We start from the raw sequence: 18517 nt of genomic DNA, 5'->3' as shown, positions 1-18517 counted from the left end.
CCAGAGGTCACCACACACACAGCAAAGATTTGTGAAAAGCATAAAATAAATGGTTTTGAAACCACTGCAATCTTTTGACGAAAGACCACTGCATCTAGTTCCAATATCCAAGTCCATCCAGTAGTAAAATAAATGAGAAATATGAAGACAGTTTAAAAAGAAAAACAACCTTTATTTAATATAAATATTTACATTAGGTCCTTAATTATCAAACAGCCATTATATTTTAATACCCATACCTTCTCTTATCTGTACAATTATCTGTGCAGAATATCAAGCTGATACACCTCACAAACAGCGCTCCGTGCAGCCGCTTTGCTACAGTATGATGGCAACACACACCACTCTCGCATGAAATGTAATCTTCCCTTTTTAAAATTTAATAAAATAATAATAATAAAAAATATAATTTAATATATAATATAATATAATAATTTTGTGCTTCACCAAGAAATTTGGTCAGCAGCTGCTGGCAAGTCTACCATGGTTTCCACTGTACTTGAATTAGAGTATCGTAATTGACCAAGCCCGCCCTATTTTCTTGATCCTCCAATCACAACGGTTGCTTCCCCTGTTGCCGTCGTTACAATTGGAGGATAAAAAAAAGTCGGCGAGGCTTGAGATCAATTACGATACTTTGGTACATGGCAAGTAAATACACTGATGTTGCTTACTTCAGTTCATGTACTGTAACCACCTAAATGTCCTGAAAAGGATGTAATCTGCAGAACACTGAGACTAAACCTTATAAGTGTAAGTTGTACGTGTAACGCCCGGCCTCATAACTTGAAACAGTCGACTCTGAATGGACCGTGAAACACATTGAACGTGATGCTATCAGCAAAGGTGGCAATGCATACAGCGCGTGTAGGTATTTAAACAATTCATAAGCACAGACATCCATGTCTAGTCAGTTAACTTTGGTTAATAAGAAACGTGATACTGGATAATAATGTCTGTTAGAACATTGCGCCAGGTGCTGAAAGTCTAAGTATGAAATACAGTCGTAAGTGTTACTAGTTACTCATCATGCCAGTGTGCCTGAAACACTTTTAGATGCGTGTGGCCCCATACCCCTCCTCATGCATAGACCCTTCCGCCAGACCCCGTGCATCATGGGAAGACTTCAGATGGCTAGCAGATTGTCGTAGCAGCCGGCAGCTTCGTCGCATTCATCACCACTACTCGTCATTATCTACAACAGGCGGATGGTGGGGGGGGGGGGGAGAGAGAGAGAGAGAGAGAGAGAGAGAGAGAGAGAGAGAGAGAGAGAGAGAGATTGTACATCATATTATTAAGAGGAATAAATCAGTAGATAGCTGGTAGGCTGAGTGCTTGAATACACAGAGCCCTCTGGGGTCATTGGTCAAATCATCCCTCCTAATCTGAAGTGATGGGAGAGGAGCTAATGACTCGGGATGCCAAGGACAGCAGTGAACTTTGACCCCAGAGCGCTTTCGCATAGATCAGCCATGAATGGCGGAAGGGCGGGGGTGTTAGGCAACACAAACCTTTACTAAGATAACACACAGCGGAATTAGCCCCAGAGACGCGCATTTCCTCACACTTTTTGGCTAATTTATTTAGGAAGAACAAGAAGGTAGAATGAAGATTGAATGAAGATTCTTATTCATTAAGTCTGAGAGAGAAGTTCATGGACCATGTGAAACTTGGAGGCAGAAGGGTTGGGGTTCCTGTTATTAATGGCCACACAAACCAGCTGCAAAATGTAGCCGCTGCTAATGCTCAATGAATGTTTCATGTTTCATAATTCTTGGAGAAAAGGGTCTGAGGAGAGGACGTCACTCATACCGTACAGAAAAAGAAAGAAAAAAGAAAAGAAAAAAAAAGGTAAAAATTGATATAAAATGGAAATGAGTAAAAAATGTAATAAAAAGGAATAGTTCTGTGAGACAAAGAGCTTCATCTGAAGACTCTGCTCTCATCCTGAGGGAGATATGTCAGACTCCAGTGGAGCCCTCAGCCTCCTCCTCCTCCTCCCTAGCTCCCTCCCTCCCTCCTCCTCCCTAGCTCCCTCCCTCCCTCCCTCCAATCCACCCAAGCCCACATCTGACAGCCCTGACTTGGCACAGAAGGTGGAGGCAGACAGACAGTCTTAAGGGTGTGTTTCACATCTACTTAGTCCCTACGTGACTGGGTAAAGCCGTAGGGGCGTTAGGAGGGAGAATAGGATTTGGCAGATTAGATTAAACTGCTTTTGTGCCCCCTCTCTCTCTCTCTCTCTCTCTCCTTCTCTCTGTCTTTCTCTGTCTCTTTCACTCTCTCCCTCTCTCTCTCTCTCTCTGTGTGTGTCTCTCCCTATCTCTGTGTCTCTCTCACTCCGTGTCTCTCTCACTCCGTGTCTCTCTCTCCATATATATCTCTCCCTGTCTCTCTCTCACTCTGTATGTGTGTGTCTCTCTCACTCTCTCCCCCTCTCTCTCACTCTGTGAGTGTGTGTGTCTCCCTCTCCGTGTCTCTCTCACGGCGCGTGGCCAGGCACACCGAGTCCGACTTCAGAGCAAAGTGCACGGAGGAAGGCACATTTACATTGGAACAGCTGTAAATGCCTAGTCTATTGCGAAGTCAGTCCCCGTTTGAAGATTATTCTAAAGATTTCCAGTTCCAGTGTTCTATTGTCCATTTTGCATGTATAACCAGTTATTATATAATTAATTAGAATGTTAGAATTCATTTTAGAATGATGATCAGTGTGACTGTACTCCTGAAAAAGTATAGTAATATGGTTTATTTGTATTGGGAAACATACAGACACATTAGCTGGTTGAACAACATCTATATGTGTGGTAATAATGCAGATATTGAGTATATTTCTGTGAAAATGCGCGTGGCGCACGCCTCTGAATCCAACCAAAGCGAAAACGATAGCTTCCAGCCCGTGCGCGGCCGGTGGGCACAGCTACGTCCGTTAACATGGGAGCCAAAGTGAAGCGCTGGTCGGTCGGTCGCGCGCGGCTGGTGTGGCTGGGCTGTCACTCGGTCTCTCTCTATATATATATATATATTAAGGCTGTCAAAGTTAACGCGGTATTGGGGGAGCTCCCGTAGCTCACCGCATATCTCGGCGCTATTTCTGCGTCGGGGAAAACCGTGCTCGTCACGGATCTGGGGGACACGAGTTAGATTCCCGGACCCGCCGTCATTTCTCAGAATGTCTTCCCCTGCTCTACATCCCATTTCAACCTGTTTCTGTCGGTCATGCTTGACCAGAAAAGCGATAAACGCTAAAAAATAAAGTTTAAAAAAAAAAAATAATAATTAACGCGGTATTAACGCGTTATCGCCCGATTCTATTAACGCCACTATTTTTTTTAACTCACGATTAACTTAAATTTTTTTTTTTTAACTAGACTTCACTCAGGTGTATTATTGATGCTCTCATTGATACTATGTTTGTTTCTGAAGTGTGTGTGTGTGTGTGTGTGTGTGTGTGTGTGTGTGTGTGTGTGTGTGTGTGTGTGTGTGTGTGTGTGTGTGTGTGTGTGTGTGTGAGAGATATAGAGAGAGAGGGGGGGGTGAGAGAGATGAGTAAGGGGCTAGAGAGAAAGAGAGCTGGGAGAGTGTGTGTGTGAGAGAGAGGGGGGGTGTGTGATTACTCAGCCCTTGTGTGGGTGAATGTAATAAGTTCCTAACGTTTTCTTTCCCCTATTATTTCATGCACACTTTATTCATTGTTTTAAATTATTATTTTCTTTTAAGTTATTTTGTGCATCACTCGGTTTTGAATTTGATGCAAATTTGCAATGCATGAGGGTCATCCTTTTGTGTTAAATGGCTGCATAAAGCAAGCATTTGTTGACTTGCATGTTGATAAGAGTATTAAAACTTGGAACTTGAAAAAGATCTGTTTAAGGTAAAAACTAATTATTATTATGAGATTAATCGCGAGTTAACTATGGACAATCATGCGATTAATCGAGTTAAATATTTTAATCGATTGACGGCACTAATATATATATATCCCTGTCGCTGTGTGTGTGTGTCTCTCTCTCTCACACGGTTCTCCACTATTGAAAAAAACAAAAACACTTTAGACGGCACAGTTGCCTGAGCAGAACAATTAAAAGGAGGTACACATGCATGTCTGTGGTTTAAACAAGAGATGCTGAAACAAAGAAGCAGGGATTGCTGTGGGAAACCAGGGAGACAACGGAACAAAGAGAGGAGGAGTAAACAACAACACCCTGGACGACTGATCGGTGCTTAAGATGAGATTCAAATCAAGTTCACTGAATCTGTGCTTAGGATGAGATTCAAATCAAGTTGGGAGGACAATGGGTCTCATTCACCAACGGACTTAGGACAAAAGATCAATCAAACAAATTTTTGTCTTAGTGCTACTTCTTCCTTGCTACCCGTTGAATACAGGGCAATCCCGAACCTCTATTTCCACATGGCCCTCGCATTATAATGAGCTGGACAGGCGTGTCTGTATGCAAATTAAGTAAATGGGAACGCACGTTCAAGTTTGTCAATGAGTGACGCATCTCATTCTGGGCATCGCAGCTGTGATCATGTTGGCGAGTTAAGACAGCCTCTCCACGCGTTGGTGAATCCGGGTGTAATTGTCGTCGACTTTCTCTTATGACCTTCCAAGGTGGTTGTCGTAAGAGAAATCTTATGGTGAATGAGACCCAATGATGCTTTTCAGAGGGAAAACAGGGAAATGATGATTGATCATGACAAGATGATTTCAATACCAACCCTCTTGATACGCCCCGTCTGCCATCACCAGGTGCAGGATGTTGGGATACAGGTGCTGGTGCTCTGTTCCCAAAATGTTCAAGACCAAGCTGGAGCCCAGGTCGATGTTCTCATCTTCATCTTCGTGGATAGCCTTCAGACACAAGAATACAGTCATGTCTCTTTTTGTGTGCCATTCTACCTTTTCTCCCCCAATTTTCGTTATGCCAATTCTCCCCTGGCCGTTGCTGGGGAGGGTGTAGACTACCACATGCTGCCCTACCATCGGTCTGGGGAGGGTGTAGACTACTACCACATGCTGCCCTACCATCGGTCTGGGGAGGGTGTAGACTACCACATGCTGCCCTACCATCGGTCTGGGGAGGGTGTAGACTACTACCACATGCTGCCCTACCATCGGTCTGGGGAGGGTGTAGACTACCACATGCTGCCCTACCATCGGTCTGGGGAGGGTGTAGACTACTACCACATGCTGCCCTACCATCGGTCTGGGGAGGGTGTAGACTACCACATGCCGCCCTACTGTCGGTCTGGGGAGGGTGTAGACTACCACATGCTGCCCTACCATCGGTCTGGGGAGGGTGTAGACTACCACATGCTGCCCTACCATCGGTCTGGGGAGAGTGTAGACTACCACATGCTGCCCTACCATCGGTCTGGGGAGGGTGTAGACTACCCCATGCTGCCCTATGTTGGTCTGGGGAGGGTGTAGACTACCACATGCCGCCCCACTGTTGCTCTGGGGAGGGTGCTATTTCATTAAAATAGTCTATTGCCTTGTACCTTTTAAATGCTAAAAGGGAACAAATATCTTATAGTATGTATTATTATTATTATTATTATTATTATTATTATTATTATTATACCATACCTTTGTATGCATCCATGACGGTATATAGACCTTGATATTCGGTATACCTCACAGCCCTATTTAGCGGTATGCAATAAATAAATAAGAAGGTCCCATACCTTAATTTTATTGTAGGCCTCAATGAAGTTCTCGAAGCCAATCTGCTGCTCCAGGTTGAAGCGCAGCTCCTCAAGACGACTGAAGATGCTGTCCTGATGTTCCGCCTCTTGATCCTCCTCCTCATCTTCATCACTGACATCTGCAGCCCAGCAGGAAAACAATGAACCCATCACAAATCCTGCCCTCTTTTCTTGACCCTCCAATCACAACTGTTGCTTGAGGGAAGCAACGGTTGTGATTGGAGGATCAAGAAAAGATGGGGGGGGCTTGAATCCTCTTTATCATAGTATGTAGTACCTTTGCATGCTTACAGTGTTTCAAACAGGCTCTTTAGTTCAATTAACCTATTTCAAACCCCACCCTCTTTTCTTGATCCTCCCATCACAACCGTCGCTTGAGGGAAGTGATTGGAGGATCAAGAAAAAGAGGGCAGAGCCTGGAGTGGGTTAAGTCGGGCCACCGAAAGGAATGTGTGCACTGCACGTGAAACTAGAAATATTTTTAACGTGCCAATTCAGTAGTTTGGGAAATCCGTTTGCGGTGGGTCTATCTGAAATCTGTTTGTGTTGGGTCTATCTGAAAACTGTTTGTGGTGGGTCTATCTGAATTCTGTTTGTGGTGGGTCTATCTGAATTCTGTTTGTGGTGGGTCCATCTGAAATCTGTTTGTGGTGGGTCATGGGTCTATCTGAAATCCGTTTGTGGTGAGTCATGGGTCCATCTGAAATCTGTTTGTGGTGGGTCTATCTGAAATCGTATGTGGGCCACCGAGGAGAATCCTTTGAATTATTTTTGGGACTTTTTAAATACTTTTTTAAAGTCCAAATAGGGGAAACACTATTACAATTCCAGCGAACACAGCAACACCAGCTCCTCCAGCATCAGTCTCACCTGACTGCCACTCTTCATTGAGCTGGCTGTCACTGCTGTGGTGTTCCCCACCCACTCCGTTAGCGAGCGGCTCCCCAGCGTCCTCGTCACCAGGGCTCCCGTTGGAGCCTTCCTCCTCTTCATCATCTTCCTCCTCGTCATCCTCGTCATCCACAACCATCCGATCATGGTGGTCATCATCCTCCTCCTCCTCCTCCTCCTCCTCCTCCTCCGCGGCCCGCCCGTCGAGAGGCTCTTGCTCGTCGTTCCCGTTGAAGTCCCCCGCCTCGTCCTCGGGGGGGCTCCCGTCGAAGTCCCCCTCCTCCTGCAGCAGCCTCTCCATGGAGGCCCTGAGATCCCGCAGGTCTTCATCCTCGTACGCGCTGAGGGAGGGACAGCACACTACCGATTACACACAGCATGCCTAGCCTTAGCCATGCATGCGGTATGTTGTCATACTGAGTAGAGGCATTCAGCGTGTTAACTAGAACACTCCAGGGTGCAATGTGCATTATGAAGAAGTGTGTGTGTGTGTGTGTGTATGTATGTGTGTGTATGTGTGTGTATATGTCTGTGTGGATGTGTGTGTGTGTGTATATACGTCTGTGTGGATGTGTGTGTATAAGTCTGTGTGGATGTGTGTGTGTGTGTATAAGTCTGTGTGGCTGTGTGTGTGTATAAGTCTGTGTGGATGTGTGTGTGTGTGTGTGTGTGTGTGGATGTGTGTGTGTGTATAAGTCTGTATGAATGTGTGCCTGTGTGTATATGTCTGTGTGTGTGTGTGTGTGTGTGTATGAGTCTGTGTGAATGTGTGTGTGTGTGTACACGTCTGTGTGAATGTGTGTGTGTGTGTGTGTATAAGTTTGTGTGGACGTGTGTGTGTGTATACGTCTGTGTGAATGTGTGTGTGTGTGTGTGTGTGTATATGTCTGTGTGAATGTGTGTGTGTGTGTGTATAAGTCAGTGTGAATGTGTGTGTGTGTGTGTGTATACGTCTGTGTGGATGTGTGTGTGTGTGTATTAGGGGTGTAACGGTACACAAAAGCCACGGTTCGGTACGTATCTCGGTATTGCGGTCACGGTTCGGTACGATTTCGGTACAACAGGAAAAAAATATTTATAATTATTATTATATATTTATAATAATTATTATAATAATTATTATTAAATATAATAATATTCTATAGGCTTGCCGTAGTAGTCAGTGATACTGGTGTCATTCTGTGTTCAGGCATCCACAGAGTAAATTAATTGCCTACTGCACCTTTAACAACAACTTAGTTTCAGTTTCACTTATAGAGAGGATTTAACTTCACTTGAAACCGAGACTGAAGAAGACTAGAGAACAGATGACATGTTACACAACAATGGCAGAGGATTATCAATATTTTGGATTTAATAGCAGCAACTGGAGACGAGCTCAGATGATATGGTGGTATGTTGTGCTTTTATTTTTTCTCCGATCAGCTGTGAGACTCCGCGGTCCGCTGGCAAAGGTTGACGTGTGTGTTCGCACGCGCGTGTGTCTTTTGGTTATTGGGCGAACAAGAAAACGAAAGAAAACTGCAAAATTGTAATGACCCTGCTGTGTTAAACATTTAATTAATTCATCATGGTTTTGTTTTAGGGACAAATAGGCTGTAGTAAACAGGAGAGGAGGAGGGGAGAGCCGAGTGCAGAGTGTCAGTGCGCTTGTTGTTAATTCTGTCCGCTTGTCATTGTGCCTGAGACGTATTCTTCGTATCACTGCGCGTACCGCACCGTGATGGCCGTACCGTGAATTCGCGGGACGAATACACGTACCGTTACACCCCTAGTGTGTATACGTCTGTATGAATGTGTGTTGTGTGTGTATACGTCTGTGTGGATGTGTGTGTGTGTGTGTGTGTGTGTGTGTGTATACGTCTGTGTGGATGTATGTGTGTATAAGTCTGTGTGGATGTGTTGTGTGTGTGTATACGTCTGTGTGGATGTGTGTGTGTATACGTCTGTGTGGAAGTATGTTTGTGTGTATAAGTGTGCGTGTATAAGTCTGTGCAGATGTGTGCGAGTCTATAAGTCTGTGTGGATGTGTGTGTGTGTATAAGTCTATGTGTGTGTCTGTGTGTGTGTGTGTGTGTGTGTGTGTGTGGATGTATGTGTGTGGATGTGTGTATAAGTCTGTGTGGATGTGTCTGTGTATACGTCTGTGCAGATGTGTGTGAGTCTATAAGTCTGTGTGGATGTGTGTGTGTGTATAAGTCTGTGTGTGTGTGTGTGTGTGTGTGTGTGTGTGTGTGTGTGTGTGTGTGTGTGTGTGTGTGTGTGTGTGTGTGTGTGGATGTTTGTATAAGTCTGTGTGTGTGTATATATAAGTATGTGTGTATAAGTGTGTGTGTATACGTCTGTGTGGATGTGTGTGTATATAAGTATGTGTGTATAAGTGTGTGTGTGTGTGTGTGTGTGTGTGTGTGTGTGCATGTCTTACTCCTCTGTCTCTGACTGATCCTCGTCCTTAGCCGCCTCCTCCAGGTCTTCTATTTCCAGGTGGTTGTCAGGGGCAACGGTCCCGCTAGCCACAGGAGGTTCCCTCTGAGGGCTGAAGAGGCGACTGAGGTCTGGGAGAGAGCAGGTCCTCAGCATCTGACAGCAACACAAACACCCTTATTACCACCACACACACACACTGCATACATACATTCCATCGTCCCAGTTATGACAACGTTCGTCGGGATTATTATCGGAGGAAAACCTGAGGACACATGCATATGGGTGTGGGAGTATGTGTGTGTGTGTGTGTGTGTGTGTGTGTGTGTGCATGAGAGAGGCCAAGGCAGGGTCCAGTGGAGTGGCCTCTGGTATGGTGACACATCAGAGATGTGGAAAGATTGCATTAGTAACGCTCTATATATATATATATATATATATATATATATATATATATATATATATAAAAGTGTCCCTGATGGAGGTAATGAAAGATGTAGGATGATGGATGTTCTTTCTGTCCTATCAGGCCCACTACTGTTCCAGACAATGTGATTAATAGCACTCGCACCATCCCAGGCCCCCTCATTAATAAAGACAGAGCGTCGACCTAAAAATACCCCAAAACCCCCCGATATTTTCAGCAGAGAGAGAGCGTTTCCTTAGCCCTTCAACCAGCTGCTGGCCAGGCTGAAATACGTGCCATCCTCATGCGTCTCACTATATAACGCCTGAATATCATTGCGGGGGTCGCACGCCGAATTCCGCATGCCATTCATTCATTCCACAAAGTAATGATACTTCCCATTTAGGAATTTATTTCGGAATCAGTTATGGAATTTGAAAACGTTGAGAAATGTGGATGTTTTGACTAGGATGCCGTTTCCAGTCAAGACACAGAAGCATTTGTTTTGAAGTCACGCTCCATTGTTGTTGTTATTGTTCACCTTGGGGTTGTTGGCGTCGAACATGCCCGTGGAGAGGCCAATGAGGAGCGCGTCGTGGTGTTTGGAGCGGAGCGGTGAGACGGAGCGGGAGCGCGAGGCCAGGGAGGACGAGGAGTCGTCCATGGAGGACTGGGCGGAGAGCATGGCCAGGGCCGCTGTGCGCCGGTGGGCCGGGGAGCACAGCCTCAGAAACAGTGGCTCCTCGCAGGCCGGCAAGCCTGGTGACGAGAGAGACAGCGGTTACCTTTAACCCTTTCACTACCACATGGATAACCCTTTCACTGCGACAATACAGATGGGTTCACTACCACACTACAGACGGTTAACCGTCTGTAGTGTGGTAGTGAAAGGGTTAACCTTCTGTAGTGTGGTTGTGAAAGGGTTAAAGGTAGAATCTGTAATGTCGTCAAAACAGCGACTTCGAGACAAAACAATGACAACATGGTACTGCGCTTTGCTTTCATCTTATGTGGGTGGTTGGAGTTCAGTGGGTATAGAGGAGGGGTTACTTCTGCTGGCCACACCTCAGGCTCTACCAAGAGAGGTCTGGTAGGAATTCACAGTATAATAAAGTTACTAAACTCCAACCCACACGTCGGACCAAAACAAAAAAGTAAACAAAGTGCAACACCAAGTGGGGCTCTTTTGCCTAGAGGTCACCGTTTCATGGCAGATGATACCTTTAAAATGACACTCTACCTTTAAATACCTTAAAATGCGGGCTCACAAGCATACATTCAATAAAGGTCACCAGTGTATCTCTGTGGTGATAAGAATCACAATCCTACATTGTGTGTAGGGGGTAGTCCAGGGAAAGTTAGGCAGCTAGTTAAGCTAAACCTGGCCTAACTGTACAATTGTACCAGGCCAGATCATATGGCCACTGGTTAAACAGAAACACCATTGTTTATGGATGAAATACAATACTTTTATAATATAATAATAATATAATCTTGGTGCTGCGGGTGACGACCATACTGTGCTGGCTATAGGGAGGTGTAGTGGTTACGTCATTGTTGTTTCCGGCCGGTCCACCTCGCTTGAAATTGTAATGTATTTCCAATGGACACATTTCTAAATAGTCTACCGGTAGTTTAAAACAAATAAAGCATGAGAATTGGCATGGTGTACCTTTCTGTGTGTATTGATACGCAATCTATAGCTCAACATGAAACAATTTGCAATTAATCGTAAAGTAATTACGTATCATTTTATTTCAACCAGAAATGCTTAAACAATAATGTTAGCGATAGAAGGGAACTCATTTTGTGCACAAATGGAAAGCTTGCCAATGTTCATGAGGCAGAATTATTACAATAGCCGATAATACATTTTTCCAATGATAAATCCCTATATGGGTGGGAAACTAAAGTGATGTCAGACTACACCTCCCTATAGGATAAACACCACTACAGTTTTTTTTCATCAGCATTTTTTATTTTTTTTTTTTTTTAACTTTATTTTTTAGCGTTTATCGCTTTTTCTGGTCAAGCATGACCGACAGAAACAGGTTGAAATGGGATGTAGAGCAGGGGAAGACATTCTGAGAAATGACGGCGGGTCCGAGAATCGAACTCGTGTCCCCCAGATCCGTGACGAGCACGGTTTTCCCCGACGTAGAAATAGCGCAGAGATATGCGGTGAGCTACGGGAGCTCCCCTCATCAGCATTTTTTTATTTAACTTTTGATACAAGTAAGCATCCATCAGGTATTGATAGTGATAGGAAGTGATAGACACCTCTCCTCCATCTCACCTGAAGATTCTGTCTGCTTTTCTGTCCTCCTTCCCAACTCCTTGGTCTCCGCTGGTCTCCCGATGCCCTCTGGTGTCCTAAAAGGGAAGTGCACACAATTGCAATAAACTAATGCTCAATAACACCCACTATTCATGTGCTTTTAATAGGACCATATCATGGGAGATGACTACTTGTCACAGTGCGGATGTGGAGCGCACACAGATCGGAGCTGCTTCTGCCCTGTGCCCATGTTAATCACTTTCACTGCCACACTACCAAACGGTTAACCCTTTCACTGCGACAATACACAGAAGGTTAACCCTTTCACTGCCACACAACAGCAGGTTAACCCTTTCACTGCCACACTACAGGAGGTTAACCCTTTACCATCACACTACCAACGGAAACCGTCTGTAGTGTGATAGTAAAGGGTTAACCTTCTGTAGTGTGGCAGTGAAAGGGTTAATGGACGAGTGCGTCCCACATGGACTGTACACTTGGCTGGCGGGCTAGGGTTGGGTACTGAACTAGGTACTGCCAAATCTTCAGCACCTTGAGATTGTTTCCTTCCAGTAGCATCATCCTTTTCCAATACACACAGTAAACCTTAACATTAGCGTTGCAGTGGGGCAGGGTGCACGAGTTCGCTCTAACTCTAGTTTGAACATGGATACTTGCTCTTTGCAAAAGTGACAATTTTATTAATTATTAATTAATCATTATTAATTAACCCTTTAATCGCCGTTGACGCTTTTCAGCGTCATTCCCCGCCATGCTTATTCTGCCGATGACACTGTACAGCATCATTGATATCAATATTTCAAAAATCTGTGATCTAAATCATATTTCTCCCCCGGGGACATTATATCTACTGGTGAGACCCTATCAACTCTCTAGCGGTTCAAGAGCGCCATCTGGTGGCCGATCGGCCGCTCGCCCAAACAGGAAGTGATGCGGATGAAGTGGTGCTCACCCATATTTCGTCCGGGCACTCGCTATCATTAGCAGGACTCCATCTTGACACAATGTATGGCGATCGGTTACCAATAACTCGGTAAACAACATGATTTGGACGTATATACTATTATACAACCTGGAAATGGATCGGATATTTCGACATCCCATAATAGAAAAGTTTTTGTTCCATGCTCATCTCCCAACGGCGCGAGGAAGCTACGGTGAGTTTCAGCGTTATTTTTTAATTTCTTCGATACTAACTGCTCTGATGATCATATCACCCACACTAGATGAATGATATAACGTTGCCCACGGAATTATAAACGACCCCCCGCCCATCCGGTCAACATCAGATCATACGTAGTAACTCCTAGAACCACGTCCAGTTGACATTTTTTATCTCGCACAGATTCCTACCAAACTGTATTTGATCATCAATATAATGCATTTGGGGCTATAAATCAAGTTCTGGAGAAAGCTGCAGAAAACGATAAAAACATACTTATACTTTAGACCGTATTTTAGTATGAATATGTGAATGAAAAAGTATAACGTTGATACACCCTGAACAATAGATATAGGACTTTGAATGGGCCATGGTAATGTCAATTGAGCAATACAATTTAAAAAGTTATAGCCCTGCAAAGAAGGGGAACTTCTCAATGTTAAATAGGGCAGGCGAGGGATGGTAAATTATGAATTTAACCCCGGCGATCAAAGGGTTAATTATTATTGTTGTTTATTATTATTGTTTACCAGAGAGGAGATCCGGTACAAGAATCTAGTTCGTTGGTTGACCTTTTTGATTACATTGGATGCCATTTTGTCACAGGAAAGATTTGCCTCTAGGATGGAACCTAGGTATGTAATTTCATCTTTCCTTGTGACAATATTGTCACCCACTGTAACTGAGAAGCCGTCGGTCTTGCTGAGTTTGTTATTTGATCCGAAGAGAATGGACTCTGTTTTTCCCAGGTGTAATGATAGTTTGTTATCAGCGAGCCAGGTGCAGATTCTGCCGAGTTCCGAGCCGAGGGCTTTTTCAACCTGCAACTTGTTCTTGTCAGAGACTAGCAGGGCTGAATCGTCCGCGAACAGGAACAAGTTGCAGTCACAAGCGGACGACATGTCATTTGCATAAATTAGGAACAGTAACGGTCCTAGTATGCTTCCTTGTGGAACACCTCAGCTCACTGGGAGGGGGGGGGGGATAGAGTACCGTTTACCTCCACCATCTGTGCTCTCCCCTCCAGGTAGGATTGCATCCAGACAGTCTATCAAAACCAATTGCTTTTAGCTTGTCAATCAGAATGGAGTGATTGAGAGTGTCGAAGGCCTTTTGTAGGTCCAGCATGACCATGCCGCAGTATTTGCCCGCGTCCACCTCTTGTTTGATGTGGTCGTTCAAATAGAGAAGGCATGAGTCAGTGGAGTGGGATGTTCTGAAGCCAGATTGGAATTCGTAGTTTCGATTTTTTTTTCCACAAGGTACTTTTTGACCTGTTCGTATACTATTTTTTCCATGACTTTCGAGATGGAGGTAAGAATAGAAACAGGGCGGTAGTTGCCTGGGTCCAATTTGCTGCCCTTTTTGTGCAGGGGGGTTACTCTCGCCATCCAAGTTGACTCCAGAGTATTCTGTGCTTCTCGGATGTTGAGGAGTAACAAAACTAGCTACAGAGTTTTACTGCGAGGTCTGCGTTGGTGAATGAGAGAGCCAGCTGTGACGACCCAGGGATGTGTTCCAAGAGCACCAGTGGTTGAGAATGAGCTACACAGTTGTTTTCACACATTTAACTGGTGTTTCTTCTTTTTTTATTATTGTCATTTTTTGTATTATTATTATAATTATTATTATACAAAATATTCTAAATAAATAACAAATAAAAAAAAAAAAAAATTATATAACCGAAATTATATTTTTGTTATTACAGAACCGGTATGGGTACTGCCTACGCTCCAGTTTTCTGCTTCACTCCAAGTGGAAGATACACACACACACTGGACGTGGATTTCATGGAAATATACTGTAGCCTTTTGGCTGGATGTGTGGGAGGAAAGTGCAGTTGGTATGAACAAACACACAAGGCGAGGGGCACGTCCATTAACTTTGTGTGTGTGTGTGTGTGTGTGTGCGTGTGTGTAGAGGTCTTGACTCACCCTGGCTGCTGGGCCTGTTGCTCCCAGGCCTGCTGTACTCCAGCGGGGAGACGTGAGGCCTGCTTTAGGCCCTCCCCCAGGACCAGAGACTCCAACTCTGCCAGATCTGTAAGCATTCAGGTCAGATGTGATCGTCTTATACCTTTCCTGTCTGAATGAGTTGGAAATGTTGACCAATAGCTGCTCAAGGTTATGTACGAACCCTCAACGTCACCAAGGTCTGGCGGCATAGTCAGTCTCTCCTCTGCGTTAGTCAGAGTTCTCTCCTGACCTTTAACCTCAGGGCTCTGAACTACTGCAGGTGGGCTTGGCTTAGGGGGTATCACTCCTCTAGCTGCACTCAGACGCTCTGCTGCTGTCGTCTGGTTAGGCCCAGCTGTTGTCTGGTTAGGCTCAGCTGTCGTCTGGTTAGGCCCAGCTGTCGTCTGGTTAGGCCCAGCTGTCGTCTGGTTAGGCTCGGGTGCTGTGGTCTGGTTAGGCTCGTCTGAGAAGATAATTGGCTCATTAGAGAGAGAATTACCTATCTGGTATATGATAATAATAATAATAATAATAATAATAATCAATTCTCTGACATAAACTGTTATAATAGGGCGGCTAGGTGGCCCAGTGGGCAAGGCGCTCGCCACCAACGCAGGAGATGCTGGGTTCGAGCCCAGCTCTCGGCGTTGCTACCAGCTTGGCTGGTCGTTCATACTAATACAATTGGCAGTATTAGGGGGTGGGAAGCTGGTGGGTGGGGATCGGACGTTGTGGACAGCGACTCCTACAGGTCGGTTGGTGCGCCTGCGCAGTAGAATCAGGAAGCGACGAGGGCGGCGTGTCCCTCCCACGCAGACCCTCGCCGCTGAGAGATCGCGCTGTGCAGGTGAAAAGATGCGACAGCTGCCTCCTCGAGTACCGGAGGGGACGCGTGATGCAAGGCTTCGTCCACATTGCAGCCGGCTTGTGGGAGGCATGGCCTAACAACGTTCGAGACAGGGGAGGGTAGAATTGGACAATATGAAATTGGGGACGGGAGAAAAATTGAAAAATGGGGAGAAAAAGTAGATCAAAATATAAAATAAAATGTTATAATATTATGAAGTGAAACTGTATGAAGGTTCGTAGAGCTCTGTGCAGTGGGTAATGACAAGTGGGTATTTTAAAAGGATACAATTCACTTTTAAAGGAATCGGATCCAATATTCCAAACCAATTTCCGACAATTAGTTACACAACAATTATTTCTTGATTCAGAACAATTTTATCATGGATGAACAAAACTTTCAATGCGAATGGTAGGAGTAGAAACCTAGCATGCATGTCTGTTATGGTGTGGGAGGAAACCGGGAGTACCTGGAGGAAACCCACAAACATGAGAACTTGCAAAATCCACACAGAAAGGCCCCCCTGCTGGGGTTCGAGCCTGGGACCTTCTTGCTGTGAGGCAACAGTGCTGACCGTTTACCGCCCACATGCCAAAGAAGCATCCTCCAAGTGACATTTCTTTATTTTAAAGGGTCATTTTGGGGGATTTGTATTGATATTATACAATATTCAAGCATTTGTAACTAGTTATTGTAGAGGTTTTTTTTTTATGTACCCGGTACAGCTTTAGAATACTATAACAAATAAACACAATGTTTTATTTTACCTGGTTCAATATATTAAAGGTAGAATCTGTAATGTCGTCAAACAGAGACCTCTAGGCAAAAGATGCCAACATGGTACTGCACTTTGTTTACAGTTTGTCTGAAGAAACCAAAACAGTTAACAAAAGTAAACAAAGCGCAATACCAAGCAGGGCTCTTTTGCTTAGAGGTTGCCGACATTACAGATTATACCTTTAAGTAGTATTTTTATGAGTAAATGACAACTCTGTGCTCCCTCTCGTGGTTCATCACCCTTTTTGGATTCTGACATTTCACAAACAATAGTATCCACACCAGGGCCCTATTCCCCGTACCTGGTTCAACTAAGTCGATCAAGAGTCCCATTATCCAGATTCAATTAACCCGATGTTTGAAGCCGGGATTTTCCTGTTCCTCGAAGGTGGATTCAGTCTCGTTAACTCGAACCAGACTTGAGACCCAGGATAAGTGCGCGCGGCCGCTTCAGTTGAAAAGCCAGCAAGTATCGATAGCAGAAATCCTGATTTTCTAACGGCATTGATTGATTAATTGATTTAAAACTTTATTAACAGATTGCAGTACGGCTCAATAGCCTCGCCGACAAGTTAAATGCATAATCTATAGGCTAATTTTAAGTCCCTCATTACCATAATCAATCAGATTATATTTCTTTAAACTTGCCTGCTGGCAGTAGGTTTATGGAATGGATAATCAAATGAGATCTTGCTAGCGAAGATAAATAATTAGTTCAACTGTTTCAGAATAAGGATACGGCTCTCTTACCCATTGATTGATGTATGGTGGATGTTTTACTTATCTGCACTGTGGTGTGACGGTTTGTCCTTTTGACTTTCACGCAGACGACCCGCGTTCGAATCCCACTTCTTCTAGTCTTTTTCTTCTTTTTGCAATGTAGGAATAATTCAATTTGGTGCACGTTGAGAGCTATATAAAGAATGACATCCTCAATGCATGTAGATTTATAATATTTTAACTTAAAACTAGGCTACTTTTGCGTATAATCATTAATATTATATTCCAAAAAAATTATATTGGAAACGCGGGGTCTCGAACTCGGGTCGCCCGCTTGCCAGGAGCGAACACTGGCCGTTGCACCACTGTGCCAGACGGGATATATCCATTGTGTATCCATCAAAGCACAAGAGACCCGTGTTTCGAATATTTTTCTTTTGAATGAAGTTTTATCTCTTTATTCTCAAATGCATTAATGTGACGTCAACGGCTCATTCAATTTCTCAAATCCGTCAAACAGCGCATCTCATCAGACATTTTAATCCCAGTTACAATATCACAATAACGTGTGAGTGATGATACAATTCAACAATCCTCAGATTCCTCGTAATTCATAATCCACAAAAACCACAATCCACGCATTCAATTTCAATTTTATGCTTAAATGAAATACAATCCGGGCGCTCCGTTAAGCAAATCTACAGCGGAGAATATATGAAACTAATCAGAGCCAAACGGCCGATAGGTTTCATTCATTAAAAATATCCCTGCGGGATTCACATTTGCAATGCGCCGTTATTAAAATAACCACATGCAGCGTGTATCGCACTCCGAGCGCCGTATATGACGTGCATTATTTTATTTAGGACAAAGTAAATCTATAGGCTGAATATGATTTATTATCAGCATTTAGTTCTATTATTATACATTTCAAAAGCCCCCTCTAGGAAAACGAAGCACAGAAACATAATTCAGAATGGTATAATGCAGATCTAGACTGTGAGAATCATTTCAGGAAGCGAGCTGGCATTTCTTTGCGGGGGCGTGGCCATGGTTCATCCAGCTAACTGAATTTAACCCTGCTCTCGACCAGGCTCAAACTTTTTGATCTGTTGTCATGGTGATTTAGACAATCGAGCGTCGGGGAACAGAAAGGTCCGGCTTAAGTCAGGCTATGCTGGAAATTATCCGGCTAACTCAGTTAGCCAGGTACGGGGAACGGGGCCCAGACCCCGTTTGTGAATTGGCCTACTACAGCTCCGTCTCTTACTTACTTAATTTCAGCAGTATTTTTTATGAGGGATAAGGGGGAAGTAGTAGT

At 44.2% G+C, this 18517-nt stretch overlaps 1 protein-coding gene across 3 annotated transcripts in view; it reads right to left on the bottom strand.

Moving 5' to 3' along the window:
* Positions 1–196: 196 nt before the first annotated feature.
* nek1 (NIMA-related kinase 1) overlaps positions 197–18517 on the bottom strand; it is a 40688-nt gene continuing 22367 nt past the window's right edge. For all 3 annotated transcript variants that reach the window (XM_084307902.1, XM_084307903.1, XM_084307904.1), the window contains 9 exons: positions 15034–15315; positions 14832–14937; positions 11733–11809; positions 9978–10195; positions 9032–9186; positions 6586–6947; positions 5695–5834; positions 4726–4858; positions 197–1195 (listed from right to left, as the gene is read on the bottom strand). In XM_084307902.1, coding sequence (XP_084164028.1) covers positions 1182–1195; positions 4726–4858; positions 5695–5834; positions 6586–6947; positions 9032–9186; positions 9978–10195; positions 11733–11809; positions 14832–14937; positions 15034–15315 — 1487 coding nt within the window. In that variant the 3' untranslated portion in view covers positions 197–1181. The remainder of the gene's footprint in view (positions 1196–4725; positions 4859–5694; positions 5835–6585; positions 6948–9031; positions 9187–9977; positions 10196–11732; positions 11810–14831; positions 14938–15033; positions 15316–18517) is intronic.

This window comes from Notolepis coatsorum, assembly GCF_963971535.1.
Source record: "Notolepis coatsorum genome assembly, chromosome: 2".
Lineage (NCBI taxonomy): Eukaryota > Metazoa > Chordata > Actinopteri > Aulopiformes > Paralepididae > Notolepis > Notolepis coatsorum.
Note: the sequence above shows the minus strand (reverse complement) of the source record. Positions and strands in the feature narration are given on the sequence as shown.